Source organism: Neohortaea acidophila (genome assembly GCF_010093505.1).
Source record: "Neohortaea acidophila strain CBS 113389 unplaced genomic scaffold BDY17scaffold_8, whole genome shotgun sequence".
Classification (NCBI taxonomy): Eukaryota; Fungi; Ascomycota; class Dothideomycetes; order Mycosphaerellales; family Teratosphaeriaceae; genus Neohortaea; species Neohortaea acidophila.
In genome coordinates this window covers 382,478-405,834 of record NW_022985517.1, presented here as the reverse complement: position 1 = coordinate 405,834, position 23,357 = coordinate 382,478, and the positions used below count along the sequence as shown (strand labels likewise).

The 23,357-nt window shown below is 57.6% G+C and overlaps 9 protein-coding genes across 9 annotated transcripts; 3 read left to right on the top strand and 6 right to left on the bottom strand.

Annotated features, from left to right (window-relative positions):
* Positions 1 to 19: 19 nt before the first annotated feature.
* BDY17DRAFT_183832 (uncharacterized protein) lies at positions 20 to 667 on the bottom strand. The gene is made up of 2 exons (XM_033729937.1): positions 584 to 667; positions 20 to 517 (listed from the first exon to the last, which is right to left on the bottom strand). Exon 2 carries the CDS (start codon positions 480 to 482, stop codon positions 180 to 182), a length of 303 nt encoding a protein of 100 aa, XP_033587732.1. The 5' UTR covers positions 483 to 517; positions 584 to 667; the 3' UTR covers positions 20 to 179.
* Positions 668 to 1,990: 1,323 nt separating this feature from the next.
* BDY17DRAFT_325874 (dihydrofolate reductase-like domain-containing protein) lies at positions 1,991 to 2,815 on the top strand (the record flags this gene model as incomplete). The annotated part of the gene is made up of 1 exon (XM_033737423.1): positions 1,991 to 2,815. One exon carries the CDS (start codon positions 1,991 to 1,993, stop codon positions 2,813 to 2,815), a length of 825 nt encoding a protein of 274 aa, XP_033587731.1.
* Positions 2,816 to 2,964: 149 nt separating this feature from the next.
* BDY17DRAFT_229577 (uncharacterized protein) lies at positions 2,965 to 5,838 on the bottom strand (the record flags this gene model as incomplete). Its single annotated transcript, XM_033730192.1, has 1 exon — positions 2,965 to 5,838. A coding segment is annotated over one exon (2,874 nt), but the record flags the coding sequence as incomplete, so codon positions are not given.
* A 1,259-nt stretch (positions 5,839 to 7,097) lies between these two features.
* Positions 7,098 to 8,905, top strand: BDY17DRAFT_311924 (uncharacterized protein; the record flags this gene model as incomplete). Its single annotated transcript, XM_033735588.1, has 2 exons — positions 7,098 to 7,490; positions 7,553 to 8,905. The coding sequence occupies 2 exons, from the start codon at positions 7,098 to 7,100 to the stop codon at positions 8,903 to 8,905; spliced, it is 1,746 nt and encodes a 581-aa protein (XP_033587729.1).
* Positions 8,906 to 8,921: 16 nt separating this feature from the next.
* BDY17DRAFT_300793 (fungal-specific transcription factor domain-containing protein) lies at positions 8,922 to 12,651 on the bottom strand. Its single transcript, XM_033734122.1, has 2 exons — positions 12,177 to 12,651; positions 8,922 to 12,099 (listed from the first exon to the last, which is right to left on the bottom strand). Exons 1-2 carry the CDS (start codon positions 12,435 to 12,437, stop codon positions 9,226 to 9,228), a joined length of 3,135 nt encoding a protein of 1,044 aa, XP_033587728.1. The 5' UTR covers positions 12,438 to 12,651; the 3' UTR covers positions 8,922 to 9,225.
* Positions 12,652 to 13,558: 907 nt separating this feature from the next.
* On the top strand, positions 13,559 to 15,673 carry BDY17DRAFT_183601 (uncharacterized protein). Its single transcript, XM_033729936.1, has 2 exons — positions 13,559 to 14,244; positions 14,301 to 15,673. Exons 1-2 carry the CDS (start codon positions 13,711 to 13,713, stop codon positions 15,306 to 15,308), a joined length of 1,542 nt encoding a protein of 513 aa, XP_033587727.1. The 5' UTR covers positions 13,559 to 13,710; the 3' UTR covers positions 15,309 to 15,673.
* A 481-nt stretch (positions 15,674 to 16,154) lies between these two features.
* On the bottom strand, positions 16,155 to 18,197 carry BDY17DRAFT_325869 (tripeptidyl peptidase A; the record flags this gene model as incomplete). The annotated part of the gene is made up of 4 exons (XM_033737422.1): positions 16,155 to 16,412; positions 16,483 to 17,110; positions 17,170 to 18,003; positions 18,061 to 18,197. 4 exons carry the CDS (start codon positions 18,195 to 18,197, stop codon positions 16,155 to 16,157), a joined length of 1,857 nt encoding a protein of 618 aa, XP_033587726.1.
* A 1,491-nt stretch (positions 18,198 to 19,688) lies between these two features.
* Positions 19,689 to 21,719, bottom strand: BDY17DRAFT_183585 (uncharacterized protein). The gene is made up of 2 exons (XM_033729935.1): positions 21,277 to 21,719; positions 19,689 to 21,168 (listed from the first exon to the last, which is right to left on the bottom strand). Exons 1-2 carry the CDS (start codon positions 21,533 to 21,535, stop codon positions 19,934 to 19,936), a joined length of 1,494 nt encoding a protein of 497 aa, XP_033587725.1. The 5' UTR covers positions 21,536 to 21,719; the 3' UTR covers positions 19,689 to 19,933.
* A 238-nt stretch (positions 21,720 to 21,957) lies between these two features.
* On the bottom strand, positions 21,958 to 22,496 carry BDY17DRAFT_311920 (uncharacterized protein; the record flags this gene model as incomplete). The annotated part of the gene is made up of 2 exons (XM_033735587.1): positions 21,958 to 22,188; positions 22,251 to 22,496. The coding sequence occupies 2 exons, from the start codon at positions 22,494 to 22,496 to the stop codon at positions 21,958 to 21,960; spliced, it is 477 nt and encodes a 158-aa protein (XP_033587724.1).
* Positions 22,497 to 23,357: the final 861 nt, after the last annotated feature.

The window sequence follows — 23,357 nt, the reverse complement described above, 5'->3', positions numbered from 1 at the left end:
ATTGCGGACAATGCAAAGATCAGATCTGGATGTTTCTCCACAGTAGTGGCGCCGAAGATGGAGAGCATCTTGGTTCAAGCGATAACTTGTGCTCCGATTCCGAAGATGTGGCTAAAGACGGTGGTCAGATCTGTGCACGGGAGCAGAATTCACTCACAGATACGTCAAAACAAGAATACTCAAATATAGGTCCAAAAGGAGGGGCCGGCGCCCCGAGGCGTGCGTGCAGCCTTAGCAGATGCCGGCTGGGAGTGGAGCAAAGCGCTGTTGGTCGGCATTTCATGTGCCGTGCCACGTTTGATACCGCCATGGCAGAGGCTACTTGAGGCCGCGTACAGGCGGTGGGAGGCGTGGACATGGGATGATTTCAAATCCAAGAGCTCATCCGATCTGATCGCGGCTCCCGGGGGGATGTAGACCAGCCAAAGCCAACAGGCGTATTGGTGAACACAAGATCTCGAGCAGACCGCTCCGCGCGCCATGGATTCGCAGACGCTTGTCCTAGCCACCACCAGTCCTGTTCCGAATGACAAATGAGATTAGTGAACAAATGATTTGGAATGGCGAGAGGTGAAGTCCCCACGTATCCAAGTGACAGCGCCCGTTTGGGGGGCTACGTAGCCTTACGTGTTACCCAAAGCATGGACTCAGGACGATCGCCAGTAGAGCCTGACAACGGGTTAGCTTTCATGCCAGGGCAAAGAGCGTTACCTGAGCTCGCTGCGCTAATTGTGGTTTGCTTCAGATTTGGTAGTTTGGCTGCGTCCAGACACCGTGTGAATGAAGGATGCCGGGAACCAGAGCGTTGACTTGCAAGGCCGGAACCGTCATGTCGGGTCAGAATGACAAATACATGGCAGCCACGAGAGCAGGGTGTAGCCGTACACTCGGGAGAGCAATCATCGCTCGAGGCGGCGGTGACATGGGAGGACATGGGGTTAGGCGCGGTAGCCAGGAAGAGGATCGAACCAAGATTCAAGCCGATGTTCCCATGGCCGGGGAGCCAGTCGTTGACGCGAAGGTCGTACGGCAATGTCCTACAAACCCTTCGAACACGACAACAGGCTGCCTAATGCGGCGAAAGATGCATAATAAGCGAGAGTGGGCGTCGATCGTGACGTGTGCGGTGGGGATGTTTGCATGATCAAGATTGCGTGCATGAGTCGTTTGGAACCACTCAGTAGCGCTCACCGGTTGTTCGTAATGGAGGGGGGATGGCCGTGAGAGTCGCCAGCATGTCCAGACATGCTCGCAAAAAGGCGGCGACTCCAATGCCGACAGGCGAAGGTCGAGCGAGTGTCTCGACTTTCCCGTCATAGGTTGTCGACTAATTGTGATACATCGCAAACCTTGTCTGAAGCCAGCCTGAGATGAGGTCAGCCATACGAAATCCGACGCGCTCCTCGCATGGAAATCGCATCGAAGCACAGGGGTTTCCTCCAATCATCAGGACCCTGGCCTGTATCGTGCATACATCGGGGTGGAAATCGTGAGATCGTGCGATGCTTACGTATGCTCAGATCACGGCCTGTAGCAGGCGTGCAAGATGCGCTGCTGTAGATGTTGCGACGCGACCAACCGAATATCAACGCGCCACCTCAGATCGGGCATCAAGAGGCATCTGAGATGTGTACACTTCTTAGCGAATGTTTGCATGTACCGCTCCGGCACTGCGTGTAGTGAGGAGCAGCAAACATCATCGGTCCGAGCGGTCGGTCACCTCAAGCGAGTCATTGGAAACAGACCGACTGTCACAATGTAAGCGATCGAGTATCTCAACGAGATTAAACGCTGTTTGCGTCTCAGTGGAGGAGATATGGCCCCATTGCCGAGACGGCGAATGGATGAAGTCGAAAGAGAGGATGGCCCGTCCTTGGATAAAGTTGGCGCCATCCAAATGCTTGAACGTCACGGACAACTTCACTCCGCCTTCCCACACAACGAGTAGAACTATGAAACGACCGGAAACATCAACATCAAGACTCCAACGATGACGGAAATCAGCGAATTGCCAGATGCAGCAAAAGACTTCCTTCTCCCGTATCTCCCGTCTCGAGATACGATATTAGCCGCACCAAACCGACCTCACATCACCCTAACATACGCCTGCTCCCTCGACAGCATGATCTCGCTCGCTCCAGGAGTCCGCACCACGCTCTCAGGCCCGGAGACGAAAAGCATGACGCACTACCTCCGACTCAAGCACGACGCGATCCTAGTCGGAGTCGGCACGGCCATTGCAGACGACCCCAGCCTCAATTGCAGGTATCCGGGTGTGAGTCGAGACACGCAGCCGCGACCCTTTATTCTTGACCCTAGTGCTCGCTGGAATGTTGCAGACTCCAAAGTGAGGCGGCTTGCGAGCGAGCGGGAAGGCAAGTCGCCTTCGGTTATTCATTCGGATGCTTTGTTTTCTGAAGAACAATTGGATGCAATGACGTCTGAAGGAGAGTCGGACGTGCCCAACGCGGAGAGGGTTTTTGTGCGTGGTGGGCACTCCACGGACTCCTCTGTTACTGTTCAGCCCCGCCACATCGACTGGCTGGATCTCCTAAGAGTTCTCAAACGGAGAGGCGTCAACAGCATGATGATTGAAGGCGGCGCGACGATCATCAACGATTTGCTTCAACATCCCGACCTCGTCGACAGCGTGATCATCACTATCGCACCTACGTGGCTTGGGCAGGGAGGCGTGACGATCTCGCCATCGCCTCAGGTGAAGAACGGCGAACGAGTCAACGCCGCCAACCTGCACCAAACGAGCTGGCGGCAGTTTGGAAGCGACGCGGTGCTTTGTGGACGACTAACACGTTAATGATGAAGTATCAACGCTCTCCGGGGTATTCCAAGCGCCACAGCACACAGGATGCGCAAAGACTGCATATAGCCATCCATCTCTTCGCCACCCGCAAATCATTATACAAGTAAGCAGCAAAGCCCTTCGTGTCATCACCTCGTTGGACTCCTCCAGGTCCCATCAGCCACAGTGCTAAACACAACCTTCCGCTTCCAGACACCATTCACTTTCTGAACCCCGCCTCGGTCAAGCCAAGGCCGTAAATTCTTGCACTGGCTCACGTCTAGCTCCTCCAAGTGCCGACACCCCTCAACAACACTGTCGACCCCTTGCCCCGTCACGCGCACACACCCTCTGACGCACAAATACCGCAATTCGAGGAGGTGCAGTCCAATACAGCGCAGGCTGTTATCCGACACAGCGGAGCCGCAGAAGGCCATATTGAGGGATCGCAGAGCAGGCAAGCCGAGCGCGAGGACTTCCGTGGCCGTATCAGAGAGCGCACAACAAAAAGACAAGTCCAGCTCGCGCAAGCTGCGGCAGCCACCTACGACGCCCACAATTGCCTGGTCGGTGAGGTACGTGCAGTCGGCCAGCACGAGCTTGCGGAGATTCTTGAAGTCGTAGATGCTCCAGGAGTGGAAGCCGGCGTCGGAGATGCTGGTGCAGCGCGTGAGGTCGAGGCTCTCGAGGCGCTCGGAGGCGTGCACGGCGATGTGCGCCATGCTGCGGTCTTGGATGTGTTTGCAGTAGCTCAGGGTGAGGCGCTTGAGGTTGCTAGCGCCTATGACTGTGCCGGGCGGTGGAGGAGGCTGGTTGGCTTGCGTGGCTGTCAGAGGCAGTTGTTGCTGTTGTCGATGTCTGTTCCCTGCTCTTCTGGAGTGTGGAGGTGGCGGTGGCTGTTGTGGATGGAGAGCGCCGCCACCCAAGTCGTTGGGCACGATCCAGCCTACAACTCTCGCGAGGAGGTTGTCGCCTACTTTCCGGCAATTGCTCAGATCAATCTCTTCTAGGCCCTTAGCTTTTTCGACCAATGCCAGTACAGCAGGGCCCTGCACGTCCCAAACGCTCTTCATCTTCCATACTTTGGCGCCCTCGCCACACGCGTCGGTCAGGGAGCGGAAACCCTCGTCCGTAACGTGGAAGCAGTTGCTCAGATCGATTTCCTTGGGTCGACTGCCGGCGAAGGGCACGATGATGTCTCGAAGCACTTCGTCGGTGACGTATCGGTTGTACTGTGAGAGATTGAGATGATGCAAGATGTCGGGGGAGGTGTTGAGGAATTGCCACCAGTGTCTCGAAACAAGGCGTAGGCGCATGAGATCGAGGAGATCGAGGTGCTGGAACACGAGCGCGAGTATGGACTCTGGAAGTCGTTTTTCGGCAAGAGTGGAAGGCGGACGGGCCAGACTCGGTCTGCGTGAGACTGCTGGCGAGACTATTGCTGGCGATGAGGGCGATGCAGTTCGCGCGGGAGCATCACGAGGGCGGAGTGGAGAGGAATTAAGCAGCCGGATAGCAGGCGGACTCGGTGTGCGTTGCTCCACTGCGAAGAGCGGCGAAGTCTGTCCATCGGGGCCTGGGAGCGGCGGGGCAAGTGATGAGCGTCGAGATTTGGCGCGAATGTTGTCGAGGTCCGGATTGAAAAACGGGTCCGGGTCGATGGGCTCGATCTGGGGAGAGTGGCCGGCGGCGATGTCGAGAGGCGGCTCGTCGAACACCACCGTTGGCAACTCCGCTCGCCAGTCATTTTGCTCATCTTGCGCCCCATCGGCTTGCACTTGCTTCACGGGAATGGGTGCTGGGCCACCGATCGCCTCCACATCCTTCATCTGCACGTCGGCATCTTTCTTCGCCTCCTCCAGTCGTCGTTTCGCCTCATGCTCGATTTGTCGCCGCACATTGCCGTCGCACATCTTCCACAACTGATCCAACACTTCTCCGCTGATCGTCAAGCACTCCACCTCACTAACGCTTCGCACCGTTGCAGTACGTCTGGGCGCCAAAGATAAGCTGGTAACTTCCCCAAAGTACTGGCCCGTCTTGAGTCTCGCCTTCACTTCTTGTCGCACGGGATCGGCTTTCGTGTGTAATGACGCGGAACTCCTTCTCCCTTCCGGCGCAGCTTTCACCACTTCCACGACGCCCTTGATGATGAAGTAGACATCCCGACCCATGCTGCCTTCTTTGAGGATTTCGGTGAACGGGGCAAAGGATTTCGGGTGCGCATTCAGGCCCAGGAAATGCAGAATCTCGCTCGGCAGGCCAGAGAAGAGCGGCAACTCTTTGAGAAGCTCGCGGATGGTTAAGGGGGTGTTGTCCAATGCCGCACCGCCGGCCGCGATCTCTGCTAGACCAGGGGACGGGGATTTCCTCCTCTTGTTCGATACAACCTCCCCATCAATCAATGCTCCAACATCTCCCATCTCCACATCTCCCGCCATCCAATCTCTCGAACGTTTCCTGGGCGCCGCGGGAGGTTGCATGTGACCGTCGGCTTTGACAACCAACGTTCTCCGCTCCTGCTTCTTCCGCTCCAAAATTGTCAACCGCTCCACTGCCTCTTCACGAATAGCTCGCTCCACCTCCGGGTAAAGCGGGAGCTCTTTCTGCAGGTCCTCCTTGTTCAATCGCACCACCATACTCTTGACAGCGGCCACCACGCTCGCTGTGCGTGGCACGTCCATCAGGATACCAATCTCCCCAAAGAAAGCCCCAGGCTTCAACTCGGCGTAGGTGCTCTCGCCATCGCGGCTGGTGACACGGACGGCGCCGCGCACCAGCCAGTACATAGCCTTTGCATCTTCCCCCTCGCGGATAATCTCCTGGGAGGAGACGTAGACATTGGGACGCAGGCTGCGGCCAATGCTGAGGAGGAAAGATTCGGGGGCGGAGCGGAAGAGGGGGAAGGCTTTGAGGCGGTCGAGGAGTTCGAGGGGTAGACCAGCGATTGTGGAGGAGGCGAGCGGGGAGGACTTGACGGGGCGAGAAGGGTTGAGGTCGGAATCATAGGTTTGGAGGAGAGTGAATGGGTCGAGAGTGGTTGGAGGAGGGGTGGTAGGGTGGGGGCCCGAAGTAGCCTTCTTAAGGGGTTGTCGTGCCGGCATCGCGCCCAGCCCAGTTGCCTAAATCAGGCGCTGACAGTTGGGCATGGGTGCTGAGATGCGGTGCGACGTTGGGCGTGAGCGTCTTTTGGACCGCTGATCGACTAGGCGGTGTGCTGTTTGCGCGCGACCGGTTTACGCTTGCAACACCTCAGGAGGCTGGCGGATAAGACAAAATTGGTTCAGGCCAGGCGAGTAGCCATGTCTGCCAATAATCTGACGCGATGTAATGCCGTGCTGGTGCTGTCGCGTTTGATCGTCTCGAGCGGTCAGACACGCTCTACCAAGCTGACACGCGGGGGTAGAACAGGACCGGAAGAGTACAAAGCAACGCGAGAGGACAGTGCGATGAGGTCAGCGTCAGAGAGCATTCGCCCACGCGGGTGAGTGAGGGTGGAAGTGATAAGGGCTGTGGGTGAAAGGCAAGGCCATCAATGCGTGCCTCCGATGCATCCAGTCGTTCCCCACAAGCTCGAGCAGCTGCGCGCAGATAGGCTTTGCACTGACCTCATACCGGCATGCTACTGCCAAGTCCCGCCTTCTAGAACGATGGAAGCGGATCGTGGTGGTCCGGCGGGCGCCGGCACGTCGTTCCCTGCTCGCCTAATCTTAGCTGCCGATGTCTTCCGCCATCGACCCTTGCTTGCACCGCGTTGCTTGACTCATTTACCTTGTCTCCTCCATGGGCCACTTCACTCTACTCCTTCTCACCACTTGGACGACCCAAAATGAGTCGATTAATCCCTGATGGGGCTCCATTTGCTCATTTATCGGAACCAATGCGTGACTCCCCGATCGCGGGGCTTCTGGACGGCCAATCACTCGATGCTTCGCGTAAAACATGTCTGCCGATGAGGCCTGCTCCGCTTGTAAGTTATGCTGATGCGTCAGTAGCAGCTTTGGCTGTGCCATCGTCTGCCATTGATTCCTCGTAGTCAAGATGAAGTTGCTGGGTAAAGGAAGGTCGGAGCAGCTGAAGTGCGATGCTACTGCCTACAGCCCGTGCGCTCGCTCTCTCCTCGTCTTGAGGAGAGAGCGACCCAACGTGTCACATGACTCATTCCCTCTCATACGTTCCTATTGACTGCAAGTCGTCTCTTCAACTATCATAAGATGCAAATGCGTCTTCAGGCCTCGCTGCCACCTCTCTTTTCCTCAACCCAATCGCAGATTTCTTCACATGTAAAACAGAAGCAATGGCAGGCGTGCCCATCACAACGCAAATCGACCAGGCCATCGAGGCTCTATCCGCCGACCTCAACGCTGAATTGGCCTCTTCCACTCATCCCAATCCCTACCAAGCCATCTGGCGCAGTTCATTACGACGCGGCTGCCTCATTCCCACGGGCTCCTTCGCTTGCGGCGTCTGGAACAAAGGAGACGACATCCACCTGATCTACAGCGGCCCTGTTTCTCACGACCTGTACTGGAAACTCGTCCACGAGAACCTCGCTCTCGCCAGCAGCGAGAAGTTGGAAAAGGAGCGTCGGAGCGGAAGTATCGAACTGTCCTCACGTGCTCTCTCCAAAGGTGTGCAGAAAGATGGCGGTGTCGTGCGGGAATTCGCCCGCTTGAGCCGCAGAGATCAGGTGGGAGGATACGGACGTTGCTAACGGCGAGAGGCTAAGCTGATGTGGTGTGTTTTACACAGGCTGCTTGTCGATTTTATCTTCACTACCTCGCTGGCTCCTGGGCCCAAAGCAGTGAAGACACGTCGCGTGAACGCCATTTGGAGTTGCTACGCGACACGCAAATGCTCATCAAAACACTTTCCGATGAGCAGATGAGATACCATTTCCGTGCCCTCTACCACCGTCTCTATCGCTGGACTCAGCGCAATGGTCTTTTCGGACCCAAATTCGGCTTCCTCGCCAGCAATCATCTCGTCGCGCTCGCGCACGGCGCGCTTCCGAGAACTTTTCCGCCAGAAGTGGACATGCTAGATGAAGAAGTCGCTGAAGCCTTCCAGGCGGAGAAGTTTGCTTTAATTAAAGGCGATCTGCGCTTGCTCTGCCGCCAACTGACAAGCGGCGAGACCTTTTCCACCCTCGCAAGCGCTGCGAACCTCTCTGCAGCTACGCAACGCATCCATGACACCTTGACACCAGAGGCCAAAGTCGCAGTCGAAGAAGTACTCTTCTGGGAGGAGCGGGCATCGACTGATGGCACCATTCTGTCCTCCCCTCACAGCGTAGGCTACAGCCACTTCCTCACCGACCACGCGTACTTCTTCCACGTGAACAGTGAGAGCTGGTCCCTAGACGGCCGCGCGCACTTCCAGGACTACGACGTGCCCCGGAACATCTCCAAGGTGATCGCCGCCTTCCGCCCAGCAGCGACCAGCGCGAGACGCGCGCGCTACCACATCCGCAGTCTCCGCGTCTGGCCCGAGCCACTCCACTACTCCCCTCAGCAAACCGAGCAGGCTTTCCTCGTAGGAATCAATCTCGACGCCGACGCGCCTCAAAGCGAGCAGCTCTACAAGGAACGACTAGCAGATTTCCAAGACACCATCGAGCGTGAAGTGCTCGACTACAACCGGACGACGTCCTTGATTACATTCACCTTAGTCTCCCGCAAAGACCTCCCAACGCTCCTGGAGGGAAAGCATACCTCGCGTGAGACACAGCGAGAGGAACTAAACCCCAACTCACCATCAAGCTCACCCCCAGGAAACCCCAACCCACACACCACATCCCAATCCCCAACCCAAGAAGCCTCCCCACCTCCAACAACAGACCCAACAAAAGCCACACCCCCCTTCCGCTCCGCACACTCCGCCATCTCACGCCTCCGCCACGACCCCCAGCACAGAACCACCGACTACGAACTCGGCTACGAAGACCGCTTCCAGCACGAGCTCATCTGGATCCCGCTGGAGTCGTGGGGCGGCAAAGCGACGGAGGACCTGGACTTCATTCCCGAGCATCGCGTGCGGGCTTTGAGGCGCGCGGAGGGGAGGGAGGTTGTGTGGGATCGGGGGCGGAGGGTGGATTTGCTTTGATGATGGGGACGGAGAGTGGGTGGATAGCGCTGGGTGGGTGGGTGTGGATGCGTTGTCTGTTGCCACTTGGGCAGAGAATGCTCTCGCGCTTCTTTTAGAGGTGCAGAGCTGATGTACTTCAATGTTAAGCACGAGGCCAGCCAAAACCCAACAATCAAGTACCCATAACAAGTGGTCCACCTCGCTCTATGTATATGTATCTGCGCGACCCAGCGCAAGCCAAAAACGACAGCAAGCATATCATCATAAACCCAAACACATAATCTGTACATTTTCACCAACAAAAGCACCCTCGCCCTCTTGCCCTCCTCAATTGCAAATCAGAACCAATCGCCTCCACCCATCCCCATCCCTAACCTCAAATTCGCCCCATTAGCCAACATCTCCCAGTTCGGCACCGCACCACCACCGGCAGCACCAGCGCCAACGGCCCCGCCGCCCCAAGCTCCAATTCCACCACCACCACCGCCATCATTCGCAAACCCAGCCCCACCACCAGACAGACTCCTCTGGTCGACATTCGTGCCAAACTGCCGCACAAGCTGGTCCCAGCTTTCCCAATTCAGGTCGCCAGAGGTGTGCATGGCGGAGAGATCGGCGGACGAAGAGGAGGGCGTGAGGCCTGTGTCCGGGCCGCCGGCGGTGGGGGACCAGGGGTTGTAGGTGTTGAGGTGGATGTTTGAATCGTTGGGCCCGGGGTTGTTGGGGCCTGCTGTTAGTGGAGGAGGGTGTTGTTGATGCGGGGGAGCGTGGGCTGTCCCGAAGTTGGGGAGGTTTGGGGGGTGGTTGTTGGGGGTGGGGTGGAAGTCCATGTGGTTTGATGGGTTGGTGCGTGCCATTGGGTGCGGGTTGTGGTTCATGTAGAAGGGGTTGGGGCTGAATTGCGGAGCGAGAGGGGCAACGGGTGTTGGGGGTGGTTGGTGAGGGAGGTTCGGAGGTTGTTGTTGTTGTTGTTGTTGTTGCTGTGGAAGGTAGGCGTTCGGGAGATTGGTGTTGAGGTTGTTGTTTGGGGCGGTGTTGTGCGGTGGACTGGGCTGCATGCGAGCGTTTGGTCGCTGCCGGCTGGTGTCCATGGCATCGGGGTTGTCATCGACGGCAACGCCAGTGGACATTGTGGAGTTCCTGAAGAACTCGTAGTTGTCTGCAGGCAGGCGGCCGAGAGGGGAGTTGTTAGATTGGTGCGCTGCGGGGGCTGTAGCTTGTGCCTGTGCCTGCGATGGAGGTTGGAGATGCGATGGGTTATTCGTCATCGGCGCGCCTGTCTGGCCCATCTTTGCCTTTGAAGTAGGAGTGACGTTCCTTGAAGGAATGTTGGGCTGCGGCTTCGAGCGCTGATTCTGCAGTCCCCGTTGTCGCGCCTCTGCCGCTTTCCGGTAAAGCTTCTTCAGCGGCCGCCACAAGTGTCCAGCCGGCGAGTCGGTGGTGGAGTGCATGCCCCATCGACCATCGCGAGTCTTGTCTACTGCGATCCACGCTCGCTCTACCAAATCGCCGGTGGTGCGATGGCAAAGCTCCGAGAGGATGAAAGCGAGCGCGTGCCATTGCATGTACGTCTTGAACAGCCAGCCCCACTTCATCGTCCTCGATTCCGTCTCAAGCAGTAAGCTGTACTCGATGTTCTCCAGACTGGTAATGAACAGCTTCTCCTTCGTCTCCTGCGTTAAGCTCGCCCCGCCATCGTGTCGTTGGAAGGGGTGGTAAACCATGAGCCACATTTTGCTCATCATCAGCCGGGCTACCGTGGCCGTGACCCAGAACAATGGAACGGTCATGTCGCAGTGTTTCAGGTAGCGCTCCTCCAGCCGTTGGTGGCACTCTGTAATCCACTTCTCCTTGTCTTGTAATGTGACATTGGCAGAGTACTCGGTGCATGTTTCCGGAGGCCCAGGCGGAATGTAGTTGATGCGTCGGAAGGTATTGGCCACCTCGAACCGGATCAAGCAGAACGACATGTCGGTACAGCCCTGTCGCTCTGGCGGAAACTCCGTCATGTCGGGAGTAAGATCGGAGTCGTTGATGTTGAGCGGCATTTTGGTGTCGAACCCTTGTTCGATAATAGTTGGGTCACAGCCGTGATCTTCGCTCGCACGCGTATCGAGGATGCACACCTGCCACCACAACCGCCGGCGCATCTCTACTTCGAAGGGCGCCAGGTTAAAGTGTAACCCATCTCGGTGCACTCCGATGGTTTGGGCGATTCGCACCACAAGGCCTGTCAGGGTCCAGATAACACGCGCATCATTGTTGCGACGAAGACAGATGAGGAAGACGGTGAACGCCTGCAACACGACAATCTCCTCCGAGAGGAGGAAGTTGGCGCGTGCGAGAGCCTGCTGGATAGCAAAGCGATACCTGGCGAGCAGCACTGATTTCTCCTCGCCGAACTTTTGTTTGCATTCGGCAGGGCCCATGCTGGTCGTCGCTCCGTAGTAGATTGCGAACATGAAGGCCTCGAATCCCCTGCTCAGGCCGGTCAAGTTGGAAGAAGCGGCGAGAATGGTCGGTTCCATGGAAGGGATGTGCAGCACCTTGACGAGCGGGTCGACACGGTCTTTGTACACCTCCCAATATTCCCGGATCTGATTTGGCAATGGGTGCAAAGACAATAAGTCAACATTCTGGGAGCTGAAGCCGAACACCCAGCCTTGCTGAGTGCCCATGGTCGCGGGTTCGCTCGGAACGGTCGGATCGTCATCGTTGTCGTCGCTTGGAGCGTTCATGATGCCCTTCAAATCCTCCACTTCGTTGCTCAAGTTCGCCCAGAAAGAGTTGTTGATGTAGCGGCTCTTGCCCTCATTGACGACCAGCCTGCCGAAACGGTTCTCGAAATTGCGATCCTGCCTCTCTTCTACCCATTTAGCCTTGGTTCTGTGGTCGACGTCATCCGGTGGGGGAACATCAGGGCCGTCTGCGTCCATGGAATCGCCACCATCCCCCTGCGATCTTGGCTCGAGGCTCATGCGGCTTGGTGGCTGGCTACTGCCCTCTTTCTCCTCCCGAGGCACTTCCACGCCCATGCCCTTGACGACGCCTTCAAGCCTCCGCAACCTTTCCAACAACTCTTTATCTCTTCCCTCTGTGGCTTTGCGGACTTTGCGAGGTGCTCGACCGGGGGCAGGGAAGATGCACTCGATGTGAGCGCGATTGCAATTGCTGCATGGATGCACCTTGTCGCACTTGACTTTTCTCTTCCTCTGTAGCGGGGGAGGTTAGCAGAGCACTTGCGCCGGCATTAAGAAGCCAGTGACAGGCTGGTTATGCTATCACTTACACAAGTCACACAGCTTCGAGGGTTCAAGGTGCGCCCTTGAGAGTCGGTTTGGGGTTTGGCGGGCAAGGCGGCGCCATTGTCAGCGGATTCCGTGCCGGTCGGAGGAGATGCATCGGCGAGAGGGATGTGTTCGGAGGAGGGGAGGTGCTTGAGGAAGTCGGAGGGGGCAGAAGGGCCGGAGTTGGAGAGTTCGTCGCTCTGGGGGGTGGAGATGCGCGCGGTATGCGCAGAGTCGCTGGGGGAGGAAGCGTCATCCGCCATTCTGCGTGCCGGGCGGGAGTCTGGCGCTGAAGTGGGGTGGAGGGGGCAGTCACAGCATCGTCGTGGGCGCACCAGTTGTCTCGTCAGAAGGGTCAGGCATGCGCGATGAAGGGCATGGAGTCACTGCGATGCTTGGGACACGAGAATGAAGATGATCGGCGCGGCATGGTTGTCGAGGATGAGCTGATCTCATCATCGCTAAAACGTGATCCGCGGCCAGTACGAGGTGGCAGAGTGGGAAGGCGCTAGGGCGGTTTAAGGCGTGCTTGGCGGCAAGTTGCGCCAAAGTCTGCGCTCATATCTTGCGCACACGTGGAGCTCTGCTTATCATCCTATGATGCTGTTGTCGCTGGGCATAGGTTTGATGTAGCGACAGGCACCATCGTTCAGTCATGGTTCGGCATTTGTGAGGAATGAATTCGCATATAGCATGTCCTGTTCGTGGTACGGTCAGCGATTAAGGAATCTCAGATCTGCCGCATCCTCGCCACTTGATGAACCTTGGGGCCACTATTCGGTAGGAGGGCCCACTGCTTCCGCCTATAGAACGCATCGACTATAGCAAAGGAGTAAAGGTTGGCGACAGCAGGCGGAGACGGCTAGGTTAGATCCCGGCGGCCAATCTTACCTTTTCCATCTGATCTTCTGCTTACATCGAGCTCTGTTGGCAAGGCAGAGGCGTCCAGCATCTACTCTTGCATTATTGGGGAGCCCTGATCGACCCGGGCATTCTGCCTTGTTCCAACAACTTTCTCTCTGTGAGATAAGTATGTATCACGGTAATGAAGGGCTCTGAGATCTCTCGCACGTTCAGTGTGGGTGTCAGGAACAGTAAAGGCGGAAGTAAGCACGGAGTGAGGTCCGTGGCAGACGTTAAGGTGCGGTGGAGGACATCGCGCTCCTGGCTGTCAGTGCTCGCTTTGAAAGGAAGAACAAGACAAGTGTATGTTTGCTTTAGAGCGCCATAGTATATCTGCTGACAATATGCGCTGCATGTGGTGGACACAATGAACGCGAGGCTGTCGTGCTGGAGGCGGACGTCTCACGAACGCTCGGGCCGCTGCCGAGACGAAGCTCACTTTGAGGCTTCAGGCTTCCTTCCTCGAATCTTCACCAATTCCTACACTCGACCTTCACACATCAACCACATCTTCGACTTCCTTTCTTCTCCGCCCAGTTCTCCCCTCATCCCCACGCGTTCTCACCCATCCTTTCCGACCCCCTCCCACCCCTCTTCCTCGTCAGCCAGGCGACCCTCGAAGACGACACCGCCATGCCGAAGAACAAGCGCAAGACGTTGCCCGATGTCGAGGAGCTGATGGCCCGGCCCATCTGCTACTACTGCGAAAAGGACTTTGAAGACCTCTCATACCTCATCGATCACCAGCGGGCGAAGCACTACAAGTGCGATCGATGTAACCGCCGCCTCAACACCGCCGGTGGCCTGGGCGTGCACATGTCGCAAGTGCACAAGGAGAAGTTGGAACTCGTTGCAAACGCCTTGCCCGGCCGCGAGAAGCCTGATGTCGAGATCTTCGGCATGGAGGGCTTTCCCGCCGACCTCCTCGCCCAACACAAGTCGCGTGTCATGCAGGAGTTCTTCAAGCGTGAGTCCGAGCATCGCGCCAAGACCGGCAACAACCCCGCCGGCAGCAAGGGCGATGGAGAGGGCATAGGCAAGAAGATCGAGGACTCGAAGAAAGCCATTGCAGAGTTCAAGGCCAGAAAGGCCGCGGCCAAAGCTGCAGCTGCCGCCAACGGCTCCGCCAGTGGAGGTAGTACTCCTGCTCAGGCCGCGAATTCTCCAGTAAGTATTACCCCCTCTTCACTGCCTGCCACGGATACTGATCATTTGCACTACAGGCCCCAGCTCAGCACTTCAGCCCCGCTCAGGCTCATTCCTCTCCACCCACCGCAGCTACCGAAGCTGGCGCTCAGTACGCACCATCCTACCCAGGCGTGAATGCTCAATACCCTGCAATGCAGAACACACCCGCCTTCAATCCTTACCCCCACACCGTGCCTTACGCAGGAGGCCCTGCGATGGCCTCTGGCACATCTCCACCCGCTCCCATCTCCTCTATACCTCGCCCAAGCAGCCTTCCATCTGCGCCCGGCCTTCCAACTGCACCCGGCCTCCCTCAACGCCCGGCGTTTGATTCCCCAAGTTTCAGCAAAGGAGACATGGCGAGAATGCACAGTGGGCAAGCCCCGCCTCCCGGTACGTCAGGCTCTTACCATAGTGGAGGCTCGCCGCCCGCCGCCGCGTCGTACGCACCACCCTACGGTGCCGCGAACCCAGCTTACGGAATGAACAATCCTCCCTACGGCGCGCCGGCTCCACACTGGGCCATGCAGCAGTCCCCGACCGGCATGCCCTCCGGACCTGCATTCTCGCCGAGTCACGGTGGACCCGGGCCGTACGCACAACCCCACGACATCAAAGATCAAGTTGACTCGATGATCGAGTCCATCATCAGTGGCAATGCTGCGCGCACCCCAGCTGCCCCCTCACAACCGCAGGCAGTGCCGCAACAGCCTCCCTCCAACCCTCCTGCCACCGAGACATCCACGCCCGCAGCAGAGCCTTCGGAAGCAGCAAACTCGAACAAGAAGAACGCGAAAAAGGAGAACAACACGCTGCTCAAATACAGCGACGAGCAATTCTCACCGGAAGAGAAGCGAGCAAAGAAGTCATGGGAGCCCTCGCAGGAATGGAAGGACATGATGAGCAACCTTGACTCCACGACTTCCGCCGCTCTGAGCAAGAACTCACTAACCATGGTCGATCAGGCAGGCGAGGAGTCTTCCGCCGCAGTCACCGGGCCAGTGGACGATGCGATGCAGAATGGTGACATTCCTATGGACTAGGAGGCACAAGGGATGCATGATTCCGACATCACTACCTCCATTGCTACCAGCGACAGCGACGATTGGGATATCAACGACGGCTTCCGCGACGCCCCGGTCTTGGTCGAAGGAGGGCATCAACGTGCAGGTAAGACTCCCCGCTCTCGAACACCTGATGGAGCAGCGGAGCCCGAGCGGCAGCATGAGCGCAACTCGTCGACGTCTCCGGAGCAAGCCCTTGCAAACTCTATTCGCGAGCGCGACGCTGCCCTCAAGGACTTGCAAGGCGAGCAACAACGGCTTTCGCACGGAGATTCTGTCGGAGGCGGTGCTATCAGCACATTCATGGAGGGCATCATCAAAAAGGCAGCCTGGCACAAGTGAGTTGGACTCTCTTCGGTGGAAAAAAGACATCCCTTTGCGGGCACGAACAACAACCGGTCATTGCTGCTAATAGTCAGCTGCCTCTCTGGCCCATTCACATTCCCTCGCGCTGCAATGCGGCAGCCTGGATGATGCAGAAAGCCACTTTCGCTCTGCTGTCTCTCGTCTTTGGCAGATGAGGAGCCGGCGAGGATGAATTCCCCTCGAATAGTTTAGCTTGCTTTCGTTCATGCAGTAAGTCACGAGAAATTGAAACACGAATTAACGATGTGGGTGTCCTTTCCAATGGCCATTTGCTTACCTGCACTCCTCGCGAGAACTCGAGAAATGTCAAACAAGATGAAAAGTACGGCTGTTAACAAAGCGAATGACCACTTTCTTCAGCCGTGCTCATTATGTATGTACACTACTCGACGTTATCCAAGCAGGACACCATCTCTTTTCATCCTCCAACCCTCTCACACACACGGCTCAGAGCATCGTCTACGAAGAAGTAGAGTTCCAGCCCCAGCCGCCAGACCCGCCGAGCGCGAGCGCCTTCATCTTGACAAAGTCCGGCGCGCCCAGACCCGTCACGGGGTCCCAGCCGATGGTCGCGTTCCAGCTGGCGTAGGGGATGATGCCGGGCGAGCCGGGGACCTTGAGGCCGGATTGCAGGTTCGTGCCGTCGCAGCCCAGGGAGCCGCCGCGGGTGATGTCGGTCAGGGCGGCGGCGCCCTTGGAGTAGAGCCAGGGGTTCAACTGTTTGGGGGAAAGGGAATGTTAGTTTTTGCTGGGGAGGAGGTTGTTAGGGGAAAAGGGAGGGACTCACGAAACCGAGGGCTGGCTTGCCGGCGCGGAGGAGCGCGTCGTTGAGCAGGGCGACGATGGCGGCGAAGACGGGCGAGGCGGCGGAGGTGCCGCCGTTCGGCTGCGGCTGGCCCTGGATGACGGTCATGTACTCCGGGTAGAGGGAGTGGGCGGAGACGTCGGGGAAGCCGCGGCCGGAGAAGTTGGCGTAGTCGTTCTCCTTGTAGTAGGCGTAGGCCGTCTTGCTGATGTAGGTGTTGAGGTACGCCTCGACGGCGCCGTTCTGCCATGACGGGCGGCCGAAATAGTTGGAGAAGCCGCCGGACGACCCGTTCCACGCGTGCTCGACGGGCAAGAAGAATTGCAGGCCGCCGACGGCGGTCAGGTAGGGGCAGGTGGCGGGGAAGATGGGGGTGAACTGCGCCTTCTTCGGGCCCTGGTTGGTGCGGCAGACGGCGCCGGTGCCGAGGTCGCCGCTGGACTCGAGGATCGTACGGCCGCGCATGCTCATCATGCCGATCAGGTTGCACACGCGCGCGGCGTACTTGGGCGGGACGGTGTTCTCCTCGTCACCGTAGGAGTTGGTGATGACGTAGGGGAGGTCGGCGTTCTTCTGGGAGAGGAGGTAGGTGTAGTATTGGAGGTAAGGCCTGGAGCCAGTCAGCAATGAAGTCGTGAGGGAGGCGATGAAAATGCAGCAAAGACTCACTCGTTCTGGTTCTCCGTTGCATTGGGGGTGAGGAGGTCGGGGACGAAGGGTGGGGAGCCCCCGGTGATGTATTCACCGACGGGGAGAGGGCCTACGAGACCGAGGATATTCTGGCTGTCCAAGTTGGCCTCACCGAGATCTGCTTGAGGGGCAGACTGGTTGTTGACACCGCCGTTGATGAGGGCGTTGATCTTGAAGTTGTGCTCGGGCAGGCCCCAGATCTTGAGATACTTGGCGGCGTCGGACATGCTGGCGGATTGGTTGAGGAAGCTGCCGAAAGCAATGGTGCTGCCGGAGTTGGCGTCGGCCTCGTAGCCGGTGGTGCCGTACTCCTCCATCAGGCACTGGGGCCCGATGACGTCCCAGGTTTCGTTCTGGAACTGAATCTTCTTCTGGCAAGTGTGCTTGAACTGACGCTCGACGAGCTCGGGCTCGGGAGCAGCGACTGGCTCGGGGATGGCGCGGAAGGCCTTGGTGCTGCCGAACATGACAGTGGGCGAGACAAAGTCGATGGAGTCGGCGAGCTCGTCGGGGACAGAGTAAGCGGTGGTGCGGACCTTGGAGGTCTGGCCATTGCTGTAGAGCCCGAACTTGGTGTTGAGGAGCTTGTTGGCGTTGGCGATGGTGGTGGTGAAGCTGACGACGCCCGCGTTGTACTCGACGTTGTCGGCGTTGGCCGAAGCGATCCACGACTTGACCTTGTTCACGTCGTCGTCGGCGGGGCCGAAGAGAGAATCGACGTCCTCCTTCTCGAGGTACTTGCCGTAGTCTGCGCTGTCGGGCGAGGAGACGGAGAGAAGTTTCGACTCGAGTTGGTCGAGGTTCTGGAGTGTCCTGGGTGGGGTTAGCCAGTGGACTTGTGCCTTGCCATTGACTCTAACCTCCACTTACACGGCCACTTGGAGGTGGATGGTGGACTCGTCGGAGACCTCTAGCTGCGACCAGCCGGCGGGAATGGCGGCAATGGACTCATGGACAGCGGCGTAGGCCGGCAGCGCCAGCGAGAGCAGACCAGCTTTCCAATGCATGGTGCGTATTTATTAATGTTGGTCAAGGAATACAATGCCTTTGACGAACAATGCGGGGGAGGGGGAAATAAGAGGGAGGAACAACAAAGGACGGAAAACAAGCTGTCACGAGAGCAACGGGGAAGCTGCGTGATATAATGAATATTTTCCTGCCGGAGGTGGGGAAGGCAGTCGACGATGCGGATACCACCCTACGTCGCCGCCGTCGCGCGAGCAGCGGATGCCATTGGTGCGTGCCGCACGATATGCGCTACAAGGCCCTGCGTTTTGTCGACGTAGTGCCAGGTGTGGAGTCCGGAGACTCTTCTGGAAGTGGTCGTGCGAGAGCTGGGGGAGAATTGGAGCAAATGGCGGGGCGCCGGCGGGCAGCATGACTGTGTTCCTGCATGAGCGAGCGTCGCCCGTCCCACTCTTCGCGCAGCGCTAGACCTTGAGCCGACCCAACCTAGGGTCCAAGCGGAATGGGCATGGACTATTGCGATTGGCGCATGGATGGGGAGGACTGGTCGCTCCGGCCTCCTACTGGTACACAGGCTGGGATGTAATCAGTGCATGTCAGCGAGGATGCGCTTCACCGAGTGATGTGTTGGCCGGTGGTGCGAGTCGATTGCACGGCGGTGAGATGAACGTCATCAGACGTCGGCCAGGCAGCCGCATGGCGTCCATGCACCATCCCGCCCGCATTATCCTTCTTCTTCTTCTATTCTCGCCACCCCCGCTCAAACTCTTCTTAAGCCGCTGGCCTACCTTCTCCTACTGGTTTAGTTTAAGATAAGGCCATCCGAAGGGCTTGGTCAAAGCTTTGCCCTCTTCTCTAGTCCTGCTTTTTTTCCCCGTCTTCCGTCGTATCCCATTGACTGGCCCCCACGCTTGAAGGGACTGTTGCGAGCAGAGACCCACCAGCGCCCTGTGCAGGCACGCGATGCTCGTCGATGGCGGCCACCACGCTATCTTCGCTGCTCATCGGGCCGTCTGCTCTTAAATGGCGAGAGTTTTATGAATGGCACCATTCGGAACGCCGGCAAGTGTACACTCTACTTGACTCGTGAGTGGCATGCCGGCGGTATGCAAGATTGCACTTCGTCTGGTGCCTTTCAGGCTGAAGCCAGGCTGCAACAATCGTCAGAGTCCAGACTCGCTCGACCTGGTCATTGGTGAACGCCGTCGGCCACTTCACAAGTCCGCTCCGCGCCGGTTCGACCCCACGTGCAAGCAATGTGTCCCGACTGTGAAGTCGTCGCAATAGGACCGGGCAAGCCTTGTCTCACAGAAGCTCTCACCAAGCTCTATGGCGTAAGCTTGACATCTGCGTAAGCAGCAAACTGGTGAGAACTGCCGACAGCTACAAGGGCTCTTCCCTACAAGATAATGACATCTCGACACACGCAGTTGGTTGTTGTTAGGGATGATAGGAGGGTTCGGTCGACTCGAGGCTTCCTCTATCCACCCCGTCCGCCTATGGACGTAAGCCCGCGCAGCTTACGTGTATTACTACTCACTTGCACTTTCCACGGAGCCATCACGGCACAATGCGACATCCATCGCATCAGATACAAGCAACATCAAAGGCGGCACGCATACACGCAGTCCAAGAGTCTCTCACAAAACCAACTTCAATCCCAAGTGTCGTCTACAGAAAGTTTGTCCCTGCCGCGCGTAGCCTACAGTATCTCAAAAGAGCGTTGTGTCACAAGCGTCAGCCTCGCATCCTCCCTCCCGTCCCCTGTCCATCAGCCTCACGCCTCCATCTCCCTGTCCCCGGCCCCCAAACCCTCCCCTACGTCATCCCGTTTGTCGTCTTCCATCCTCACATCAATGTCGCCCATTGTGTCCCTCCTCGCAGTCGACATCTCCCTCTGCACCGTCTCGGGCGGTTGCGTCGCTTGCTGCCGCACGGACTCGGCTTCTGCTTCACCTGCTGGCAATGCTGGAGTACCGCTATGCGCAACAGACGGGCGCGGGCAGTAGATTGGTCTGCGGCGGTACGTCTCGTCCGGAACTCCCGAGCGGAGATGGTCGTTTATAGAACGAGTCCGTCGAGGAGGAATGTAGAAGATTGCATCGTCGAGGACGTTGGCTGGGTGAGGGGGAGAGGGAGAGGGAGCAAGTTGGATGCCGGTGATAGCTGTTTGGGCTGGGCTGAGGACATCAAGTTCGGGAGGACAGCCAGCCAGTAGCGCTTCGGGGTCGATGGGGGGAATGGGCGCAGTGGCTGTTGTGGCTGCTGGCGTCTCGGGCTCCGCGACGATGGGATAGCCTCTCGCGCCGGCGTCACGAGGAGAAATTGGCACGGGCGCGAGAATGTGCTCGGGGGTGTCGCGCAAGATAATCGGATCCTCTCTCGACCCAGTCCTCCCGCGGGGTGGTTCTGGAGACTCGTGGTCATCAGCGCCATCCGCCGGCACGCCGTTGGTGATAGGCCCTCTTCGCACATCCGCCATCACGAGGCCGGGAGATTCTCTGGACGGCGGCGGTGAGGGCGTGAGAAAGCGGCCGGTGGGAAAAGGCGTGACGGCTTCATGGTGAACATACTCGCTCTCAGTGAGGCCGTTGGTTCCCCGCACGACTGGACTTCCGTGGAAACGAGGAGGGACGACGACTGGAGCTCGAATTGGAGGATTGGCCCGAATGCCTGTCAGTGGAGTGTTGTTCGGTACAGGAGCTTCACGGGCGATGTTTATGGCTCTGGGCACGGCGTCGAGGGTACCCGGGCGACTGGTGTCGATGGCGTCTGCCGTTCCGTCTATGCCATTGACCATTGGAGTTTCGTCGCCGACGCCTTCACCTAGGGGTGGCAGATTGCGTAGTGCAATCTCGTCATCTACTTCGTCGACCAGCGAAGGTCCGTCGGTGTCGAGTTCTCCAAGGCGTGGCAGACCCGCGAGTGCCTCCTCCTCGCCTACTCCGTTGAGCAATGGACTCTCGTCGTCGGCGCGGCGATTCCCAAAGCTTGTGAAGTGTCGCCTTATACCTGCGCACGTAAGCCATTCCGTCGAATGAGCACAACGAAGTGGCAGCAACATCTCTATCTCCAATGACGGCGATTGTCGCCCGAAAATGCGGTGAGGAGGTGGCTTACCTTGAAGAGGCGTCCGGCCGCCGCCCAGCCTCGCAGCTTCCTCATAGTCCTCCTCATCCTCCTCTGCATCGGGATCGAGAGCACGTCGTTGGCGTTGTCGCTCCTCTCGAGCACGTTGTTCTGCAGCTTGCTGTCGGAATGCACGGTGTATCATCCTCTCGGCGGGATCCGTGTTGGTGGGATCGTCCTGGTCGTGGTCGAAGGCATCGGGATCGTTGCTGGGAAAGTATGGCTGGTGTTCGTTGAAGTGGGGTGCCATTGGGAGTCAAGGGTGGGGGTGAAGCGAATATGCAACGATACGACGTAAGAAGTTGGATAGTGGGTGACAGGATGAATGCACGAGCTGGTCGGTGGTAGAATATGCGTGGATGTGTAATGTGCAATGACATGAGCAAAGGGGAAATTCACGGTCATCAACAAACTGCTAGGGCATGTTCTTGTTGCTGTAGCAGTTGATATTTTCTAGGAAGATGTCAGTCACGTAGCCTCCACGGACCATGGGCGTTTCGTTCTTACCTCATTCTCATGCTGTGTAGTTGCCGACTTGAGGCAGTCGGCCTTGCCGCGGTCTAGATATTTGCGGCTATGCATGCCGCAGCTGCCGTCATCCGGCATATCAGGTGGTGGTGCCTGTGTTGGAGAGCCTCTTAGATCTCAATGGATGTATTCATCGCCGCTCCCTCACTCCACCTCGCCCTCTTCATCTTCCTCCTCTTTCTTCTCCCCCGGACTGCGGCTTCTTGGTCTCCCACCTTTCCTCGCTCCTCGACCACCCGACTGGCCCTTGGAAGGCGGAGGGCGAACGAATGCGAAATCCACCCCAATCGTCTGCTCTAGCAACTTCTCGCCATTCGCGCCTTCAATAGCGGCCTTTGCTTCGGTCAAAGTAGGGTACTCAATCAACACATATCCCTGGGCACGTCAGTAATCCCTTCCACATGGTGCTCCTGTGCGACATGTGCGCTCTCACGAACCTTCACATAACCCGTCCTCCGATCCAAATTCATATGCAAGTTCTTGATCTCGCCGTACTCGCCAAACATGTCTTGAATGTCCTCCTCCGTAGCCTCTTCATGCACGTTGGTGGCGATGATGATCCAGCCCTCGATGCTGCGCACTGCGACCGCGTCGGCAGCTGTGCGAGTGTCTGAATATGCGCCGTTCTTGCTCGCGTCGTTCGCGGCGCCGCTCTCGTCGATGTCCATCTCCGCGTCCGCCATGGTGAGCGAATTGATACGCTTTTGAGGAATGTGCCTGATTCAGCAAGAAGGAGAGGGCGCAATGAGGCGAGTAGGTGCTTTGTCGAGGCGTGGCTTCAATTGCGAGAGGTCTGGTTCTGGGAAGACGTCGAGCCTGATGGGTGCGAAGTCCTTCTTGGCCAAAAGTCGACGCCCATCACCTTCCCACGACTAGGAAATATCTCTTGGCATCGCCAGAGCAGACTTCACCTCACGCGTACAAAAGAAAGATGCAACAATCCATTCTCTCATTGCCTCTCCCGACTAAAATGATATCATGACGGCGCCGCCTCGTGACACTGGCGGTAAGCGCGAGCCCCGTGCTCTCTCTAGTCTTCTCATACTCTCCTACATCAATCACATCCCCAGCAAGTCCAACAATCCAGCAACTTGCCCACACCAGGACAACCACAAGGTCTTCTCCGAAGAGCAGCTCATCGTCTCCACGTTTTGTGGAGCAATGCCGTCTGTGTGCTGGAACGTTGCCCTCTACTTCTTCTTTGCGAAGAAGCGGAATGCCAAACACTTGCAAAAGCGAATTTTCGGACCTTCATAGTTCATACTCTCTCGCGGCTTTTTTTTGGGCTTCGGCGATGGGAACTGTGACTCCTTGCGTGCCGACATTACTTTGCGTTTCGTATTCAGATTCATCATTGTGCAACAGCACTTTTCATTGTCTTTGTATTGCTCCCCTTTGTTGTCCGATCTCACTTGCGGGGCTCTTTATGGGCTTGCTGTCGAGCAAAGCATCATATGCCATTGTCACTGTTCCTATTGTCACTCGTCTTTAACCATGTGCTTTCTAATGGCCGTGGATGCAAGAACAATCTTGTTCTCTTTGTA

What these genes read in the sequence shown, in the direction of transcription:
- BDY17DRAFT_183832 (XM_033729937.1), bottom strand. Translation starts at nt 482, where the DNA reads ATGGCGCGCGGAGCGGTCTGCTCGAGATCTTGTGTTCACCAATACGCC.
- BDY17DRAFT_300793 (XM_033734122.1), bottom strand. Translation starts at nt 12,437, where the DNA reads ATGGCGGATGACGCTTCCTCCCCCAGCGACTCTGCGCATACCGCGCGC. An exon ending in CTCGAAGCTGTGTGACTTGT is followed by an intron (nt 12,100 to 12,176) that starts GTAAGTGATAGC and finishes CCCCCGCTACAG; the next exon opens with AGGAAGAGAAAAGTCAAGTG.
- BDY17DRAFT_183601 (XM_033729936.1), top strand. Translation starts at nt 13,711, where the DNA reads ATGCCGAAGAACAAGCGCAAGACGTTGCCCGATGTCGAGGAGCTGATG. An exon ending in CTCAGGCCGCGAATTCTCCA is followed by an intron (nt 14,245 to 14,300) that starts GTAAGTATTACC and finishes TTTGCACTACAG; the next exon opens with GCCCCAGCTCAGCACTTCAG.
- BDY17DRAFT_183585 (XM_033729935.1), bottom strand. Translation starts at nt 21,535, where the DNA reads ATGGCACCCCACTTCAACGAACACCAGCCATACTTTCCCAGCAACGAT. An exon ending in CGGCCGGACGCCTCTTCAAG is followed by an intron (nt 21,169 to 21,276) that starts GTAAGCCACCTC and finishes TTACGTGCGCAG; the next exon opens with GTATAAGGCGACACTTCACA.